The 21351-nt window shown below is 38.2% G+C and overlaps 1 protein-coding gene across 6 annotated transcripts in view; it reads right to left on the reverse strand.

Annotated features, from left to right (window-relative positions):
* The window catches only part of CHD9 (chromodomain helicase DNA binding protein 9), a 71252-nt gene that overhangs the window by 11078 nt on the left and 38823 nt on the right, over positions 1-21351 (reverse strand). For 5 of the 6 annotated variants that reach the window (XM_064723211.1, XM_064723209.1, XM_064723212.1 and 2 more), the window contains exons 10-31: positions 20760-20881; positions 19322-19565; positions 18059-18235; positions 17073-17216; positions 16714-16969; positions 15689-15899; positions 13514-13709; positions 12602-12769; positions 11854-12033; positions 10455-10565; positions 9585-9781; positions 8604-8803; positions 7982-8141; positions 6963-7052; positions 6068-6171; positions 5831-5948; positions 5102-5159; positions 4715-4757; positions 4337-4556; positions 4014-4216; positions 2875-3783; positions 588-751 (exon numbers count right to left, since the gene is read on the reverse strand). In XM_064723211.1, coding sequence (XP_064579281.1) covers positions 588-751; positions 2875-3783; positions 4014-4216; positions 4337-4556; positions 4715-4757; positions 5102-5159; positions 5831-5948; positions 6068-6171; positions 6963-7052; positions 7982-8141; positions 8604-8803; positions 9585-9781; positions 10455-10565; positions 11854-12033; positions 12602-12769; positions 13514-13709; positions 15689-15899; positions 16714-16969; positions 17073-17216; positions 18059-18235; positions 19322-19565; positions 20760-20881 — 4275 coding nt within the window. The remainder of the gene's footprint in view (positions 1-587; positions 752-2874; positions 3784-4013; positions 4217-4336; positions 4557-4714; positions 4758-5101; positions 5160-5830; positions 5949-6067; positions 6172-6962; positions 7053-7981; positions 8142-8603; positions 8804-9584; positions 9782-10454; positions 10566-11853; positions 12034-12601; positions 12770-13513; positions 13710-15688; positions 15900-16713; positions 16970-17072; positions 17217-18058; positions 18236-19321; positions 19566-20759; positions 20882-21351) is intronic. The other variant, XM_064723210.1, reaches the window with a different exon arrangement.

Here is a 21351-nt window from a genome sequence, read left to right on the forward strand (position 1 = left end):
GAGCAGCACCATAACACATAGCAAATAGCATTTATAAAACTAAACCTACAGATGACTATTTATGTCTCCTTTTAGCTTCCAAAACCATGTAACTCCTCATTCCCATCCTTTGGGCACCAAACACAGATAATCACACACCTCTGTAATACACAGTTCTCAAGTCCCAGTAAACTCGGCCAAGTACATGAAGACTACAAAAACTACTGGATTTTCTGATCATTTCACAGTTATTTGTCAAATAAATTTGCTAAAATTACAAGTTCTGTAAGCAAACACTTATTTCTCAGTTCAAGGCTCTCTGCTATATTTGATACAAGTCAACTTTTTACACTCTGAATGTCATTTTTCACAATGTGCCAAGGACCTGTGACATTACAGTTACACTCCCCTTGAAAAATTATGAAAAGCAGTACCTAGATTTAAATGCATGTTTCAGGAGTCAACATAACAACACCTAAAAGGTCCTGAAGCTCAAATCCTACAGTTATTGACCCTGCTTCTTGGTTTTAACATACTTAACAGAACATTCATGTTAGAGCCCACCTTCAACTACTATTTTGGTTTTCAAGGTTGCATTATGAACTTGCCTTTGGCCAGTACGATGCAGCCAACATGTATCCACCTTGTAGGAGATAACCAGAATTTGGTGTCCCATTGTTCATCTGGAAACTGTCCTGTGTCTCATCTTGTGTGGTGCTCAGAGAGGCCACACTCTCTTCATCATAGGCTTTTATATGTGGTGTTCCTTCTGCTAAATAAAACCATCAAAATCATTATGCTGTAAGGGAATTAGACACTCACTGTAAGAGGTCTAGGTGAATAAACACACACAACAATGTTCAGAGAAAGTCCAAACACAAAGTTAAACTGAAGAATTAATCTCTTAGGTTTTTCAGGCTGATCATTTTCTAGAGATGTTAATTCCACACATATTCCTGTTAGTATTTGGAAGCTGAAGATGTTGAACATTTAGCTATTGGAAACAGACATGCTTCAGAGTCATCTAACAGACAATCATCACTTAAGATATTTAATTGATAAGACAACATTCACTAAAGCATAGAATTAAACTGAAAGCAAAGGTGTCTATCACCAGCACATGGGAAATCCAGTGGGAGAGTACTTTAAAAGAACCATTTCGTTTACTGCATGGAATACTGGATGCTCCATGCCTTGAACATGTGTGCCTGCATAATTCAGTTGTTCAATCTTTGATCATTGAGGATTTTTCCCTATTATCTTTCCAGTGTGTCCTCTGGCTTTCTTATATTTCATCATTAGTATTTAATTTCTGCCTCCATTCAGACAACAGAAATTTCACTATGACAAGGGGAAACAGTCTGAAACAACAAAAAAATGTGTTGCCTGAAAATCTAACTACTACAGTAGCACAAGGAGTAAGAGAGGCAGCTCTTCAGAAATTAGATTTGTCCTCAACAATAGCTCTGTACTGAGTCATCTGATAGAATCCAGCACTCCCTCCAGAGATGCTTCAAATGTGTAAAGTATGCCAAAGGGTCATTGCCATTGAATAACCAATGAAATAAAACCTGGGCTTAAAATTAAAATACAGATTAACTTAAGTGAACTTTCCAGCCTATACCCATCTCTTCAAACTAACAGCAAAACCACAAAAAAAACCCTCCAAAACAAAAAGGCCAACTGATTTATGAGATTCTGCAGTCTGAGGAAGGCAGGATTATTTGCCTAAACAGACTGAGTTGGTACAAAACAAGCCTAATATTTGGACTTGCAGCACACTTATGGTAACCACAATATCTATCTGAATATTTATGTTATATAAGCATTCCTTTGCTGTCATTGTTTTACTGTTTGCACACCAACTGCTTCCTCTAAAAAAGTCCTTTCCTTGCTAGGCAGCAGCATATTAGTAATTTTCTCGAAGCGGAATTTTACTTGCTCAGTAATCATTTCCCCAGCAAATGAACCCCATGGTTTCCAGTTGTCATCTCCATGGACAAGGAGACCCATCTGATTAAGACAATGCCTTTTCCTCTTAGGCATTGGAAAAAACCAGGTTCTTCATCCCACTGGCTGCCTTCATTTTCTTCCCTTCTCTATTACCGTCTGTATCACATAGAGAAATCCTTCCATATTCTGAGTTTCAGTGGGGGAAATAGAGGCCACTTCACAGCAGCAAAGTGAGGAGTGTATTATATAATGAATGGTTGGGTTATTAAAAACTCTAAATCACTTTATCAGAGGTTTTTGCTTCCAGTTGGAAGCTTTCACTGTGTCTGTGTTACATGGTCTTATGTGCTGCAGCCACCTCAGTCTTGGCTAAGCAGGTTTTATTTTAAGTGAATTTTTTGAAAAGTTTTAAAGTGTACAAAAATTTTCAGTGCAAAAACATTGTTTGGGCACTAAAATTCACAACAGAAATCAGCTGACATGACTCAAGTTTGGACAGAAGGAAGCTTGCAGGTTTTATGAAAGAACATATGAGGAAGCTACATAGACAGGTGAGCAAGAGTGGAAAAAACAAACAGGGAAACCTAAAGGATCTTTTTAGGAAAAGAACCCATAATAGGGGATACACACACACAGAGTATATTTCCAGAAAATGCTGCCCATTCCACTCTCCCACACATGAACCACATGCACAGCAACCTTGCTTAGGGATCACAACACAGCCTAAGTACCTCACCAAGGCTCTGATATGGAGCAAACAAAAAGCAGTATTCCTGAAATTCTTCCAACTCACTTGGAAGAATCAAGCAAATATGTTTATTTACATTATGTTTAATAAAGTAAACTTCTGTGGGATCTAAAAGCCTTTTAAAGACATTTTTCCATTAAGAATAAACTAGTTCAGTAAAGAATTATACTGCAGAAGTAAGACTACACACATACCACGTTTTTGTGCCTCCTCTTCATCACTATCACTCTCTTCAGACGATGATGATGATGACGACGATGACGATGAGGACGACGAGGAGGACGATGAAGATGCTGAAGAACAAGATGAGGATGATGAAGAGCTAGAGCCAGATCGAGAGTGGGAACAAGATGAGGAAGACGAAGAGGAGGAAGATGATGACCTGGAAGAACAGGATGATCTATCTGAGTCAGAGTCTGAGTCAGAGCTAGAGTCAGACCCCCTTTTGCTGACTCTCTGTTTTTTGGAAGCTGGGTTTGGCGTTAGAGGCTCTGTCCTTGCTGCCACCATGCGTCTGTCTGTCTCAGCCTTCACGCTAGGTCTGTGGTCTGACATTTGTATTGGGGTGCCATTTTTGGGACTCAAAGGTTCAGATTTCAGTATTGTCTGTGTCTCCTCTGTAGACATCGATTCCTCTTCAGAAGACTGAGGATCCTCTTTCAGATTTTCATTTTTAGCTTTTGTGTCCTCAAAAGCATTCACTTTAGCATCTGACAGTCTTGACTGAGGTGTAAGAGGAGAAGCAGATAATGCCATCTGGTACTGGTGCAAGAGTGGAGTAGAAGTCCTTGAGAGAGCCACTTTGTTTTGATTATAGTTCCTCTGGGCAGACATAAATGAGAGTTCAGGATCACGAAGAATATGATAATCTGTCCTGCTGACTCCGTGCTTAGCAGCTCCAATAAGCAGATCCCTGTCGTGAGTCCCACACTCCCACCAGACAGGCAGGTCAGGGTTTGGCTGGCACAGCTTTAGCCTCTCAAAGAGCTGGGGGTGCCTGAGGGCCTGTTCCCGCACTTTGCGCAGGAGCTCGATGCGGTACAAAGTCCGGGAAGCGCGTTCCTCGGTGATGGGCTGGATGAAAAGGTTTGGGTCCACGAGCTCTGGATTAGAACAAAACAAATGAGAATCTGCCAAAACCAACACACCAGTACTTAACTCATTAGTCATCTATGTAAAGATATGTCTCCCCATTATAAGCTTTCAATTTTACCCTCAACAGGTTTCCTTAATTCTTCCTCCCCCATTTTTATCTTCCAACACATGAAAGAAAAACCTTTTCAAGGTAGGCACCGACAATACAAATGCAAAAAGTAAAAACATACACACCCACCTTCTTTTGAGGGGAGGCGACAGACCCTCCTGCACATTGACATAAATGCATACAGGTACTTCTCCAAGCTCTCATCAGTTTTCTTGTGCAGCCGAGCCATTGCTCGAAACTTGGTCCAGTCAAACCGTCCCCTCTCAGGGTCAAACACCACTCCAAATGTGGACACGACTCTGTAAAAGTCAGCTTCTTCTCTTCTCGTCCATCTTGACCAGCAACAAAAAGATGTGAAATTCTGTCAATCTCTTCACTGTTTCATGCATTATATCTTTACCTTTTTTTACGTAAGGGCAGATTGAAAAAGTACATTTGCATGCTGCACATACCTTTGCTGTCTTTCAATCTTAGCAGCCATCTTTGGATTTAGTGCAGCTTCCTCATATGGCAGCTGCATCATACTGGTTTGTACTGGGAATGCTGGCTGGATCTGCTGGGCCTGCCTGTTTTTACTGGTGCGTTGATAAGCGGTGATCAGGCGGCGCAGCCGCGTTGTTAAGGCAGACTGAGTGGGCCAATAGATTTTGTCCCCTTCCATCATTTGTCCATCTGCATGAAAACCAAGTCATGGGAAAAATAAAGAAGCTGATTACTGCTGGTGTCTATGGTTCTACACTAGGTAATTATATTTAAGTTAAAAATCACAAGAATTAAACAATTCAAAACACAACAGCAACTGGCTGAGATTTGTAGTTTTATGGGTTTACCTCCATCTGCTATTACGAGATCACCTGGGGATGAAACATCATCCTGTAAAAAAACAAAAGTGAAGCACAATTTAAAATATAGCCCTCTCCAGAGATTTAGGTTAAATGTACATATTACAACAGTTTCTGAATATGAAAAAGAACAAAAGTAACAAATAGTTTGGATAAATGGCTAACAGGGCATACAACAGAACTATGCAGCAATTCCCTATCATTCCCACCCACCCAGACAACTTCAGAAACTCATGGAGCAAGCCTTATCAGCAGAAAAAAAAAGTAATAATTTGCCCAACAAAAAGGTGGAAGTATTACATTACAAGTGAACGTGTGCTGAAGTGTCTAAGTGAATGGGTGTTAACAGGAACGATTAATTGGTGCCTACTATACCTCTATGTCATCTTTAAACAGTGCTGGTGCTGGTTTATACTCTGGATCTTCCACATCTCTGTTAAAATTTCAACACAAAAGACACCATTTTAGTAATATTTTACACTACTAACTGAAAAGTTCTTACACTCTTTTCAATTAAGTAAAGCTGATTTAAATTTATTAAGATACTGTATTTAATTTTCTGTTTGAAATGAAGAAAGTATTTCATGGCAGCTTTGGCGTGAATCCTGCTCCCCCCAAGTAACTGTATCATCCAAAGGTATTCTTTGTGACCACAACTAAAAACCCCAGTGATGAGGCAATGAATAAAAGCAGTTTTCTCTTTTAGCAGTAACCAGTAATTCTCACATTGATCTACTGGGGTCACTGGTCAGCTACACAAGACTAAGACATGAAAAGCTGACCTGAAATCAAGTTGAACAGGTCTGTAGCACTCCACCTCTGAATGCTTTTGCACTTCAGTGTCTAAGTAGCATTTTTAACATATCAACACAAGGTAGAATCCTTGTAAATAACAGGTTGCTGCATTTTTCCCTAACTGTGAAATCCCAAACTTCAGTACTTGTTTTATCAATCCTCTTTTCCACCCTATGGGAGTAAAATCAAAGTGGTATCCCTTACAATAATGACACCAAACTCATGTAAAACCAGTTAGGAAGAGAAAAAGGTACAGCATGTAAATTCAAATTTGTTTGCTTTAAGGCCCCAAAACATTTCCTTCCATACCCATCCATATAATCATTTGCTCTCTGTTCAGCAGCAACTGCTTTCTCATCTGGTTTTCCAACCCTTTCCAAGAAGCAAAGAGCTGGGTCTGCTCTGATAGTGTTGTATTTTTCATAACCTAAAATAGAAAAAAAGTGGCAAAAATTCAACTTCCAGAGTACACAAAAAAATTTGAGTGCAGGGTGTTTTTATTTTGGGGTGTGGGGAACTGCAAACACAGTCACCCTCATTACTCACCATGTTTAAAAACTCCAATTAGAAGAGATTTATCTGCATCTGCATCCCACCACTCAGCAGGAACTTCAGAGTGGTCTGGCTCAGGAACCCAAACATCAATTTCACTAAAGACAATCACCAAGAGCATAGCAACATCAATAGAATTCAGAGGAAGAAATAAATTTTGATATTTTCTTAGTACATTTCTACTTCATGTGGGACTTGAAACTTCTCTCTTCAAGCACACAAATACAGTAAAACCAGCAATACAAAACACCCAGACAGCTTAGTATTTAGTATTTGAGACCAGTAATAGGGAAAGACTACAAAAGCCAAACCAGTATACAACATTCTTCCTCCCTAAGTGAACTTCATCAACTCCCAGCAGCCTGTGCTTGCACAACATTGCAAACCAAGGATTATCTGTGTCAGTGTTTAATAGCATGAGAGGGACTGCTCCTCACTAGTATTTCTGAATCAAATTACAGCTTTCTATATGCCACAAGCTCCTCTAGCAGTGAGTTCAAGAATTTCCAAACAGCAATAGTTGCCTTTACAAAAAAAAAAGTTAAAAAAAAAATGAAGGCATTAATGGAATACACAGCACATAATCAAAAGCAGGGGAAAACCTGCCAATTATCATGTCAAGTACATAATTCTATCTTTCACTCACTTTTTCAGTCTATTTGACTCATTATTTTACTTTATATAGCTAGACTCATGAAGAGGAATCAGGACTTCCTCATGTCAAGTTGATGAAGTGTTTAGTAAACAAAGACAAAACAAAAATATGTTCCTCACAGCCTAAGGATAAACATATTTAGTTTTAACATGTCTTATTTAGGTCTAGGCACATTCTTGAATATTCATCTGACATTTGAAATAAACAAGTAAAAATACTCTCTCAATAGTTCACCTGGCATCAGTTCCATCAAAGACCTTTTGGAATTCATTACCAATGACTTCTTGCTTTAAGTAATACAGCATTCTTACTCGAAGTAAGACTCTAAATGAAGAAAAAAGAGAAATACAAATATTAGAACTCAAAAAGCTTTCAATACTTGTGGATGGTTTTGTTTTGTCTTTTGTCATATCACAGACATTTCAAGTCACTTTCCTAAAACCTACTTCCTTCACTTTTAAGGGTGGGGGTAACATCCAGCTCAGGTGACCTAAGACTTTTTATTGTCATCACATTTACAAATTGTTTCATTGCAAAATTTTCTTTCAAATCCTGAAGACCAGGGTCAGCAGAACACTCTTCACTTGCTTCATGAAATACTGCTAAGAACAAAGTGCTATTTCCCTTTTCCTGCTTAGAGCATGTCCTTAGAGAGGATCGAGTAGGCTGACAATGAACATCCTCCCCTTAACCTTTCATTTCCTTCTCACTCACAATTTAGTGACCCCAATGACTTCTCCATGCTTTATCTCAATTCTTGACTGCAGCTGTATGAATTGTCCAAGCATAATATGGCAACTTTTGCTACAGAAAAATCGTTTATCTACCAAGCTCATTCACTGCCATGAATGACTAAGCTTTCACAAACTGGTAGCTCAGATTCTCTGAAGCCTAGAAAACATGCCAGGGAAACAGCATGTGAGACTGAGGGGCAACAACTTCAGTGCTTTCAGTCTCTCTGATAAGCACTCCCACTCTTTAGTCCCTTGGCTGCTGCAAGGCATCCCAAACATGTTAGCAAGGGATCCCTCCACAGACAAAAACAGTTTCTTCAAAAATTGTAACAGAATTATTTTACATGTGAAATTATCTGTTCACCTACAAAGACACGATGACCTATTTATTCTAATCAAAATAACACCATTGAAACTTCTTTCTTCCTACTGCCACAACTATTTTGAAGTCTAAGGCAATGAGAATCTAGAAGAAAAAACAAACAATTGAAAGACATTCAAACTTCAGCTACTGCTTACTTGTTGCAATGGTGTTTTATGTGCTTTTTGTAGCCTTCATCTTGCAACAGATGCTCTGGATTGTATTTTCGAAGCCATTCTGCTTTGTGTATATCAAAAGTGCTAGCCTGGGTCTTCACTTTTTTTCCTTTTCTTCCTCTAGGCACAGGGGCTGATAAGCCTATATAAAGTAAAATATTACAGGTATAGATATAGATGCCCACAATATTGATAGTTCCCATATCCTATACAGATATTGAACCTGCAGTGCAGGATCAACACTAACATCAGTATGTGAGACTTTTTGTGTCTCAGAGCACCTCTGGAAAACACATCACCAGTAAGGACCAGCAGGAGAGGGGGAGAAGAGGAGTGGGCTGTCTGTCACCTACCATGAAATAGAACAGGTTATTCTGAACTGGAATGAAAGCTCACACCAAACACCATTTGGGTAAGCCATCAAATCCAAGGCTAAGCAGAAATGACACTTCTTTGTCCATCAGCTGAATTGTGTGCTTGAAATAAGTCTCATTTATTTCAAGCAGGATGTGTTCAAAGAGGGTTTTTTGCTGTTTTTATCCCAGTACCACAGGCACACACACACATGAAGCTGTTTGAGTGCAGAAACACATCAAGTCCTTACCGAGGTGGTTCTGTAACTCTCGTGTTTGCCCATCCTCTGTTGGGGTGATGAGATCCCATATAAAACTCTTTATTTTCTCATCCCCTCTGTAGTGAACAAGGCAATAGGCTAAGAGGGCTCTGCAAATGATCTCCACATCGTGCTCGTTCAGCTGCCTCTTGAAGCGGCCGTGGGACAGAATTTCTCTCCATCGGCCCCACCTAGTCCAAAGTGAAACACAAATCAGCACCAGGAAGTGAAACACTGCAGTAGCTACAGAATTCTCTTACAAAAGAGAATTTTTCTCTAAAATACTTAGCTTTTAGCCTTTTTCTTTCAGTTTAAGTTAATGAGTAGAAATAATAAAGTAACATTTGCAATATAACTCCACCTGATTAAAACAGAGTTTTAAACAAGAAGTGCCTCTTTACAAAAAGTATGGATGATTGTTTTAAACTTCAAAGACACAAAACTGATGGGAACTCATTCTGACAAGAATGCTGTTATTTTTCTTTTAAGATGGGTGAGGGAACACCTAAGATTTGATTTCCAAATCAAGTTATCTGATTTCAGTATGCTTAAAATAACTGGCTAGATTCTCAGTTCCTATTTGTGCCTCACAGAAGTGCAAGATGTTCTACAATTATGAAAATCAAGTTACCTACCAAGGCATTATTTCAGACATTTTTAAGGAGCCTTGAGCCTGCCTGCAGCACTTACTGTAATGATTTTTAGAGAGACTCCTGTAGTGCCCATGTTAAAAGCTGTAATCTCATTTGAAGAAAGATTTTCACCCTTCTTTCTTAATGTTTCTTTAATTGCAAATTTTCAGGAAGATTCATTACAGGATGCAAGATAAATTCCTTTTCTAAAAACATTCTCTGCACACTCTCCAGGTCATTGCCAATACAGAGTTAAGTTATTCCACAAAACCAATTTACCACATGGAAAAATAAGTATTTTTAAAACCCTTGAGAGAATGAAGAAGGATGTACACAATACCCATAGACCAGCAAGTTCTTCTCCACACGGAAGCACTCAGTCCTCCCATAGCCATTGGAGCGGTCGCAGGGCCGGCGCAGCTTGGGCTTCTCATCCCCCTCACTCTCCACCTCCGACAGCTCTGCCAGCTCATCCTTGGTGGCACTGAAGGGCCGAGTCTGCTTCCTGATTCTTGGGGTATCAATGACAAGGCTGTTCTGCAAAATTCCAAACACACCTCATGAGAGAAGCAGTTTTTCTCAAGTACACAGCTACAGCTCAGAAACAATTCCTATCTCTTGTTATTCACAGCTATTTCATGAGGACACTGAACACCATGGAGCAAGGTAAAACATTCTGTGGTATTTAAGGCAACAAAAAATGAGTTTCATATGCTAATGCCAGTACATTTGTTACAAACAACACAGAGTAACTCATCTGAGCTGATGAGACTTTCTCTCACACAGACTACTCTGCTGTCTTTGTGAGGGAAAGGGGGCACTGAAACCTTTTTGAATCAAATGCGTGGGGAATGTCTTCAAGTATAGGACACAGATCTCAGTATAATAGAATTTATACGGGTTTTAGTCACTTATTTTGCAGATTCCAGTTCAAGATTTACAGACAGAGAAATGAGGCAATCAGAATAATACCACAATTTTAATCATTTTCAGGTCTTTGACAAAAATCAGAAATGTCCAAACTTTTTACTGGACAGGACAAAAATCAGAAATACTACAGCTGTCAGCAGGCCGGCTGCTCATACGCCAGCACAAAAAGTTTGATTTGTTGAAATATTAATCAAAAAGCACTAGAAATCCCATACCTGCAAATTCAGAATTCAACAGCAAGCACATGCTTGGAAAAAATACACATTAAAACAGTACTTACTCTACCACTGATAGCATCAATATCAATTTCTGCTTTTTTGGCCCATTTCTGCCAGAAGTTGGGATCATCTAGTGAAATATCAGTCCTGTTTCCAGATGCAACGAAACTAGCCTGTAATACATAAAACTAAAGCTTACCAACATCATACATCAAAAGTTTGTAGTTTGCCTCACTGCTGTAAAGACTGCCTGACCTTATTTCATTAAAAACCTCCCAAGCAGCTGTTAAGACTTTAGAAGTTACTTACACTGCAAAGCAACTCAAAAGCTCTCCTCCCCCTTAATTTTTAAAAATCAGATCCATAATATATCAGAAAAATCTAATGAACTTTTATGCACCATCAGGAGAGAAGAACATTAAGCAGCAAGATTCTTCTGCTTCTAAGTCTGAATCTAAATTACTTGAATGGAAGAAAAAAGAATCTTTTGAAGAGGCTTATCAGCATTTGGGGATTTCATCTCATGCAGAAGTACTCGCTTGAGGGAAATTTCAAAGGGGTGTTTAAGCTGCCAACAATCAAAGCCTGAGTGCATGGAATAGGCTTAATTTCAGAAGGCATTTAAAAAACCCTGATACACTGCATTTGGGAAAAGAGTAAATACATATAAAAATTTCTAACTCTTCTGATAAAAAGACAGTGATGATGATCTTTAGAAATCTATTTCTTATTTAAGGCATAATCAGCAAGATATAGGAAAACTAAATAAACATATAAATAAATGATATTTTAAAATATTGCCATTTAAGAATATAAATATACATTTACAATATTTTAAGTCTTCTTTTTTCTTTGCTTTTTTAATTCTTTTGGAATGCTCACAATTGCATTCATGAAGTGCCCACATCCCAAGCTTTGCTGCTTGATATTTTACACTCTCAGCCCCCTTCCCATGTACATATATGTATCTCCACTCACTGCTATTTTAGGACACTTTTTATTTTACTTCTCCAATTCTTACCAAAAAAGCTCAAGGTTCAAAATATATATCTTTTGTTTATGCATTTTTAACCATATTAGTTTTTAGCCTTATTAATTATTGCCATATATATTGTTCTCTGCCTTTAATGTATATAAATACAACCAGATCTATAAGCAAATTTGTTTTAATATTCTTGGCTAATGCAGCTCATCATATCTCACACAACCCCCAGCCTTTCCCAAAGCAGCACAGATCCATTACTCATCTTTGCTCAAGCACACTCCTTGCACCTGGCGCTTACAGAATCTGTAATCTAACTTTCAATGTGCACGTTAACAGAAATGTACAGATGCAAGAAGCCAAAATATGTACCTCACACACAACACACGTAAACAGAACTTAAACTAAGGCCTAGGCTCTACCCCATGCAGTGCCATTTAGAGCTCCCTGCTGTCCCAGAACACCCTGCTGCTCTGCACCTTGGCAAACGTGGAGCCCCTTCCCTCGGACTCGATTGTGATGGTCTTGGTGCGACGCTGCAGGATCTGGTCAATGTCCTCCTCACAGAACTTGGAGCCCTCATCCTCCTCATCCATTATGGCACCATAGGCACCTCTTCGAAGCAAGTCCTCGATTTCTTTTTTGGAGAGTTGCTGGATCTGAGCAAATAAAATCAGGTTTAGACAAACAAGAAGAAAAATCCCTGAACTCTTTTCTCTTCCTCTTTCCACAACCTAACTGCCTTATGATCTGCAAGCCTAAATCTGGAGTGTTAGAAGCTATGAGAAAAGTCAAGCTGATAGCTGAAATTGTAAATTAGGTGCTTACAGCACACATTTCAAAAAGTATGCCTTTTTTACCTTTTTTTTTTTTTTCTGGCTGTTCTCAACACCATGATGTGCATGTCTAAAAGAAATTACCTGTTCATACTTACATTAAAGTAACACATTATCTTAGTATGAGAAAATACAAGGAAACAAAGAAATTTTTCTCCTTATTTTAACACTTTGACATTATCTACCTTGAACTTTATAAGGCAAGAAAGATTTATCAGAGTAACTGACTAGATTTAAAATTATATTAGCTATGTTGCTAGTTCACATCAGAAAACAGAATGGAGATGCAAATGACAGAAAAAGGGAAAAGTGGCAGCTTCTGTAATTTAAAGCAATTCCCACATGATTACAAAATCAAAAAAAGGTTATTTCAGGAAATAAATCTACATACACCACCAACACTGTTTTCTCTTCCACTCATACTCTGCAAGACAGCCTTATCCAGTCCCAGTTTCAGACTTGCTCTGTCAAACATCTCTCTCTCATAGGAATTACGTGTGATGAGCCTGTAGACCTTCACTGCTTTGTTCTGACCAATCCTGTGGCATCGGGCTTGAGCCTTTGGAAGGAAGGGAAGAGAGCAGTTGGAATTTAGACTTACCTAGGAATCACATACTGATCTTTTAAGAACCTGCTTCTGCTGTAGCCCAATCCAAACACAGGGGCGTGAACTCAAAAGGATTCAACACACATTTAAGCAAACAGAAGCTATCAGACATTTTCCACAAAGTGAACAGTTTTCTAAACACAGTGTAGCAAGAAAAATGCAGATGAATGGCCTGCGCTAAATGCTCCTCACTGGTCCTGCCTTTGCAGAAACACCAGATAAAAAGACCTGCTGGCTCCTAAGTTAGCTGATCTGATACAAATGGTAAAGGAGTTGCAACTTGAGAGTTATTTAAATTTCAGCATCCAATGCCTAGATTCTATTAATTCACTTTTTCTTAATGCATATTAATCCTTTTCTGAATATTATGTTCCAATTGAACACCTTCATTTCCATAAACTGTGTTAGTCAGTACATGCAATATATAGCCCCTGGGTTCACAGTGTCATCAATTCTTAAGGGTTTTATCAAATCACTGACTCCACCTGTGCTGTTTTTCAAAAGTAACTGAAAGAAAAGTTCCCAATCAAATGAAATCTCTTCTGAATTGAAGGCAAAAAAGAACTTTAAACACATGCCTTAAAAACATGAACGTGTCAAAATTACGTGTGTTCAAACAGAGACAATATTCAAAGTGATTAAATTCTTATCCATCGGGTTTAATTAAGGCTCTTTACCACACTCAAAGAAATTCACCTGCAGGTCATTTTGGGGATTCCAGTCAGAATCAAAGATGATGCAGGTATCTGCTGCAGTCAGGTTGATGCCCAGGCCCCCGGCCCTGGTGCAGAGCAGGAAGACGAAGCGATCCGAGTCGGGTTTGCTGAAGCGGTCGATGGCCGCCTGCCGCAGGTTGCCCCGCACGCGCCCGTCGATGCGCTCGTACAGGTACCTGCCAAAGCACACACACAGCACACACAGCTTTACACATGGGGCTGACTTCAGAGAGCCTTTGGACAGGTCTGCTGCTCACAGATTTACTCTGTGCAGTGAATCCAAGTGATAAACACTGACTCTGATTAGCAGTGGGTAACATAACCAAGAATCTTGTCAGAACTTACAGAGCTGGAGCACCAAGGCACATCAGCAAGTCCAAACACTGAGCATTTTAAGACAAGTTGTTCTGCATTTTGTCCACTAAGCAAGTACCTGATTATGCCTGTATTACTTACTTATTAAAACACACCCTAACCTGAAGTCCTATGTGGACACTCAAGTTTTTCACATATTATCCTTGCCTAGGGATCCCTGCCTAGGGTCACATAAGCAGGACAGTGGGCTCTTGTATGATATACCAGATTGCCTGAACACGGTAAGCGTAACCAAGCAATCAGCAGAAACCAGAACTTGGTGAGCTGTCAATGGACAAACTGCATATTGATTCTGTAAAGATTAAGAGAAATGGAACAAAAACAACATGACACCACCTTCAACAGTCTTTATCAAGGCCTCCCAGATAAACCAAGCCTGAAGTAAAACTGCCATTTGTTACCTTTGACAATTACAAAGACTGCTTTGAAACTTCTGAAATGAAGCAAAATGCTTAAAAAGGGAGCAAATACTTCTGTACTTGTACACTGAGTAAGAAGCTGAATGTGCACCTAGTAGTTAAAAGGCCTCACAATCATTTTTCTTCTCATCAGCTATAAAATGGCACAGCAGATAATCCACAGGACCACAGGCATTCTGGCAGGCAGCCATCTATCTCCTACAGGCCTGAATTCTGTTAAGTGCTAAGTCTGATCATGTGTGCACTCCAACATTTCTAATCAAATGGCAGCACACAGCAAATTTCAGCTTCTATGGGTTTCAAAAGATTCCACCTATAGATATGATTCATTGGTCTAAATGTAACATTGTTGCAGAAAGGGAACATTTTCCATGAAGAATTATAAGTATCACTATGAAGTTAAAATTAATCTTTTAAAATAAAACAGAAACTGTTGCACTCCCAGTTCAAACAGACAGGTTTAATATAAAACTATCACTAAAGCAGATATTAAAATAACCTAATATCCAGTGTTCCAGTATCCACTGCAGGAAGACTTAACATTAATAATTTTTGTTTTCCAACATGTTAACTCTGCATTACTATGATGTAATTCACTGACAATTACATACTTCAAAGCAGTATGTACATTGCAACACTGGTAAAACAACAAGAACCATGCCTTGTTAAAGATTTTCAGGTTGATACAGCAACTACTAATTGCAACCAAGTTTAAGGCTTTATGCATTTATTTAGTCACATGCTCAAAAAAGCATTTAGTTTCCATGGAGTCAATAGTCTGTAATAATCAGAGGGTGCAATTACATGTGATGGCAAAAGCCAGCCTAAGGAGCAGGTTTATGGCTGGCAGTTCAGTTCTGCTGCAAAACTCAAAGCAGTCAATTTAGCAAAGATAGGAAGACCATTTTCACTTTTATATTAATAAAAACCACATCCCCAGTTGTTTATTACTTTGTGCTTATATTCCTTTGGAAGTAAGGGGCTGTACCTTGGACCCATGTGGTCCCAGATCAACACCATGTAAGTAAAGAACACATTCAGGTCTTCCTGGGGTTTGGACAAGCAATGACAAGCTTGAACTTGCCTAGTTTCTGACAGAAGATGTAAAAACAGTATATAAATAACTGAATGCTTAATGGAAAAAGTAACAGACTGAAAGCACATGGTTTACTTAAATTGGGCAATCTCTCTTTAGTTTTTCTCTGAAGTTTTCAATTAGTTGTGAACAAATGATCCCAGAACACAAAGTTACAAACTGCTTAGCAAAGAAAACAGAACTCCAGCTTCAGTGGGCTGCTGTCAATCCAGCACTATCATTCACACAGAGCAATATACCACGGGATAGAAAAGATGAATCTTACCTTTTATGGATAAGGTAATCCTCCAGAATATCAAGGCAGCGCACCATTTGAGAGAAGATCAGAACCTTGTGGCCTCCTGCTTTCATTTTTGGAAGAAGCTTATCAATAAGAACCAATTTACCAGCAGACTGGATCATTGCTTGCAGGTGGAAGTCAGGAGCACTTGGACTGTATGTTTCCTTAAACTCTCCAAGGATCTTCTCTTCAGCACCTATCAAAGAATATATGTCCACATCTATGGATGTATCTACACAAATATCTCTACATTCATTCAAATCTAAGTTACCAAAGTCAGTGCTGTACCCTAAATATCTCCTTTTAGGTAGTGATGGAGACAGAACAGAGTTCTGGATGGATCTGAAGTCTAAACAAGAATATCTATTTTTAGCAGCTTTGACAACAAGTCTTAAGTTTTTAAGCAGAATACCAAAGAAAAAACGCCTTGAATGAGGTGAACCCCCATCCTCTAAGTTCCAAAAACTGAAATACTTAATTCTTGAGTACTGTAAAAAAACTACTAAGAAAAAAGTTCTTTTGTCTTTGTGAGATTTTAAAAGGGTCATGAGTCTTTGCAAAAAACCAGTATTTTGAATACTACTTCTGAAACCACAGCCAAAACTTTTGGAGTGTAAACAGTATTGTCTTGCAAATCAGGAAAAACACCAGTTATTCATAAGTGAGAAAAGCAGTGAAGACTGACAGAGATCCTATCACTTCAAAGAACCATTCATTTTAAAACTTAGACCTAAAAATTCTTGCTCATACTGCTTCTAAAGAGCTGTACTATTTCCATGAGATAATTGCTTCTAAATATTCTGTGAAAACCTACAAAAGTTCAAGCTTCAGGCATCAAATATGCAAATCTCTCACAACTTTGTCTTGTACCTATCAAAAAAATGTTTCCACCTAATCCAATCCTTCGAAAATCTGAAGAAAACATTGAAGAATTATCACAAAATTCTTACGTATTTTAAATAAAATTAAAAAATAAGTTAAAAAAACCCTAGTCCTTATGCTATATTTACCTTTGATGAGATAAGGGTGATTACAGCACTTTCTGAGTTCCATCATAGTGTTAACCAGGTTGGGTACATTTGCCTGCCCTGCTCCTTTGGATAAGAAGGCAAAATTTTTCTCCAAAATTGCTCGGTAATATTTCTTCTGAATATTAGTTAGCTCTACTTCTATTATGGTTTCCTCCTTAGGAGCCAGCTTTTTTTCTACATCTTCTTTTAATCTCCTGAGCATCATGGGTTTCAGGATAGCTTGTAGTTTCTGAACCTGAAGGAAGCAGAACCATTTGTTGGAACATGAAAAAAGGTAATACTGTAGCTCAGTGAAAAGGCAATTCCTCCTGAACTCTAAAGCTCAGATGAACTCATACCTGTTCCTCTGTTTTAAGGTCTCCAAACTCCTGCATGAATGTAGACTCAGCAGGAAACCGCAATGGTTCCAGAAAATGAAGGAGGCTGAATAATTCTTCCACTGTGTTCTGCAGTGGGGTACCTGTTAACAGCACTTTATGCTCCTAGAAAAGGACAAAAAGACCTTGCATAACCTCATCTGCACACATCTGCAAAAACGTTTGTGTTGAGTCTGAGCATCAAAACCTGAGAACACCAGTTGTATGTGTCACTAAGCACACAGGTAATACAAAGAAGCAGATTTATCAAAAAAACACCAGTAAGTATTTTCTAGTAGCTTTCCTTTAAATTTTCTCTTCCTACATCTGTAATGAAGGAATGAGTGAACACTTCAACTTTGTCTGTAATATTCACAAATTTATAATCCTCCCTCTCTGCAGTGTGAAAAATATACACCGAGCATGCGTCAGAAAGCAACTCAGAGGACTTCTGAGAATACACTGGAAAGTAATAATGAAGCAATAAAAAAATGCAAAACTAGTCATAGTGCATCTGATACATGCTAGTATCTACTTTTAAAAATCTTTAGAAGTATAAAATAAAATTTTAAGTACTCGCCTAGACAATCTGTCTATTTAAAATTCTACCACTTGCATGCTTTTGTTGTTAAATAACTTGCTTAAAATATTTTCTAAATTTTAACACATTGCACAAAAACTAAAGCAAGTTTTAAATGATATTTTCATCCTAATCAAAACAAAAACTGTACAACAGTATCATCGGAAATAGATTGTGCTAACAGTGAGAACTTGCCACATTTTGTTTAATCACAAATATACCAGCATAAGTTATCAAAACCACATATGTTTGAAGAGTATCAGGAATAGCTATTCCTCAAGAAACACTGCTGGAGAGGTCTTTTTTGACATGCAATGCAAATTTTTAATTTATTATCATACTATACTGAACTAAAATCAGCCCCAAAAAGTGAACTATAGTTACTCACAAGGTTCATTAATTTTAGTCCTTCCAAAAGTTTGCAGTTTTTGTTCTTCAGTCTGTGAGCTTCATCAATAATAACACAGCGCCACTCAATTGCATTTAACTCTGGACAGCCACCAAGGATCATCTCAAACGTTGTGATAATGGCCTGGAACCTGTAGGTACCTCGGACAATACGGCCCTAGAAATTCACCAACACAAACAATTTGTTACATTCCCTCCCATCTGCTCAATGTACACATTTCCTTGCTGAAATCTTGCCAGGAGCCAGACACCAGATTTTACATTATAAATTGCTTTGTCATCACACTTAATAATCTTTGTAACTCCCTAACTAATACTGATGAGTAATTATTCACGGACCCAAATCCAGTACTATCTAAGCAACAGAAAAAAATTAATCCCTTTTAAATTACAGATATAACCATCTAACAGAACTGTTTCAGAAGTTACATGTAGATAAAATCCCATTTTTAATGCTGAGAAAATCTGAAAGAGTGACAGGAAAAATTCTACCATCGATCAGTCACAATATGATGTTATTACAGTTGGCAGTCATACAGTAAGTAATCACAATATCACATGGGAACTAAATGAAACCTTTTTACTCCATTGGTCTGACAAGGAGAACATGTAAGGCCTTCAGCAAGGCAGCACAGAATAACTCATTAGGCAAACAAGATGTCATTTTGATATTTAGCACTAATTAATAAGAAGTTCTCAGCTTTATAAATTCTGCGGAAATACCATGACAATTAAAAAGAATTATTTATGCACAATATATAAAAAAAAGGGAAAAAAATCCTTTTAAAATAGTCAGGTTTCAAGTTTTTCTCATGTTATTTAATGGTGTGTATTTCAGAAAAGCAAGTTCAGACTGTACACAGTTAACACCAGCAAGAGGAAATCAACAGCTTCATAAAGGTAGCAGAGCTTAATCAGTATTATTTTTTTTCTCCCTGCTCTTCAAATTCAGGACCCAACTGCAACCATCTGTGTACACTTTAATCTCCACAAGAGCACCAGCGTCACTGCCATTCAATTGCAAAATTACTCAGCACAGTGAAACAACACACACATCTTGCTGCTAACACTGCCACTGAATTCACCCAGTAAGCACTTGCTGAAGATGCTCAAATGCAACATCCTGGAACGTGAAGTGACTCTCACCAAGATAAAAAGACAGATAATGTCAAGTATCCTTGTCACTGCTGCCAGCTGAGCCATGTTTAGGGTGAGTTATTGCGCACAAGTGAGGTTCCCGTACCTGGGAGTCCCTGAAGTACATCTCATACTGCTGGATCATCTGCCTGCTGATCATGCTGCCGTGGTACACCACGACGTTCAGGTCAGTCCACGTGCGGAACTCCCGCTCCCAGTTTGTTATGGTGGAGAGCGGAGCTATGATCAGGAAAGGGCCTCTTATACCCGTCAGGAGGATTTCATACAGGAATGTAATGGACTGAATGGTTTTGCCAAGGCCCATTTCATCTGCTAAAATGCAATTTCGCCTGAAAGCAAAAAAAAAATTATTCGTTACTATCATCAAGTAAAGTACAGACCCCAATGCTGTTAGTAAAACGAACAATTTACAGAAACAAAGCTCAAATATATCAGTCTAAAACAACAGTCAAAACTGAGGCACTACAAAAAGATCCTTGAAAGCATTCCCTGGTTAGAGTGAAAGAATGTGCACAAAACCTTTGTGTAAAGCTTTGCATCAGGTTTAGCACTGTCAAAACCTGAGAACAGAATGTTCCGTGAAGTTCTACAAAAATATTCAAGTAGTATTCTTTTGGGACTACCTTTGCCCTAATTAAAGGAATTTAAATTAGGCAGGTTTCCTCCATGCACATTCACCTTGACAAAACTGCTAGAAATTAATGAAGAATCCCTAGAAATCACACACAGGAAGTATCCCAGCTACACTCACATGAAAGGAGCGCATCAGAGCATCATTAGCAAATTTCCCTTTTTGATTCCAGAACTAGACAGATGCCTAAAACTAAATTACCGCATGAAGCACCACTCCATGCTTGCCCTCAGCCATACATTCCAGCCCTTCCCTCTGTTTGCAGATGTCACACAGCTCTGCACCGCTTGAATGAGAATTAAAATGAGATTTCCTTCTGCCGACCAGTAACATGCATCTCTATAAGGGATATGCAAGTGGCACTTTGGAAATACAGCAAGCAGAAGATACTTTAACAGAAAGTGAACTTAGAAACAGAGAAAATACATCATTCTGGGAAAGATCTTCAAGTGATCATGCTTCTGGTCATAACACATAGCATTAATGCACAGAAGTTAATTTCAGCCTAAAGTACAGATAACGCAATTACTTACTAGCCTTACTTTTGAAGAGATGTAACTTTATTACACTATTTCTAGCAATCATTTTGAAAGATGCAAAAAATTTCAAAAATTGTGAAAGCTTGCACTTTGGTTCTTTTTGCTTTAATTTCCTCATAGCCATTGAAAATTTATTTTTAGTTAAGTTAGCTGCGTTATTTTAACAGTTTTGTTAATTTGTGTGGATAAAACATCCTTACACACCCAAAGGTTGAGAAATTTGTTCCAGTTATATTATTTTAGCTATAAGCAGAGAAGCTACAAAAAATTTAGTTAAAACAGTATTCATCCCCAATAAAAGTGATTCACTCTATATAGTTTAAAATCTACATAAAAATATTCCATGCATATACCTATTGTACCAGTTGAATAGGAGCCAGTTAAGTCCTTCCAGTTGATATTCCCTGAGCTGATTGCCATTTTTATATTCCCTGGACTGTTCTATCTTCTTCCAGGAGTTTGGAGGTGGTCGGTCCTTAAAGGGAAAGACAAATATAGGTACAGATTGATACTTGCTTGATTTTTTCCCAAATATCTGACCCCTCTATTTTGGGGGTGTATCACCTTATATTTAGAATGTTGTTATTCAACCTTAAAAGTGAAGTGTCATTGTTAACATCACTTACTAATTAACAGTCTGCAAAAATCTGAAATTTTCATTTTTCTCTGTGAATTGCTATTTTTGAAGTTAATTTAAGTCTCTATGATCATTAAATTAAATTAAGCAACTGATTTCTAAAAAATAGAATACAAATAGTTTGGCTGGAATAATAGGGCACACAAATTCATTTATACATGAAATTTCCAGACTACATGAAGTTTCACTCTGGCAGCTGTAAGAACAGGCAGCTGACTTACAAGAGAGCTAACTGAGTATTGGGATTAACACCATCCCTGATGTCTAAGACAGCTCTGGAAGCTGATGTTGAAGCAGTCTGGGGATCT

Source organism: Zonotrichia leucophrys, chromosome 11 (assembly GCF_028769735.1).
Source record: "Zonotrichia leucophrys gambelii isolate GWCS_2022_RI chromosome 11, RI_Zleu_2.0, whole genome shotgun sequence".
Classification (NCBI taxonomy): domain Eukaryota; kingdom Metazoa; phylum Chordata; class Aves; order Passeriformes; family Passerellidae; genus Zonotrichia; species Zonotrichia leucophrys.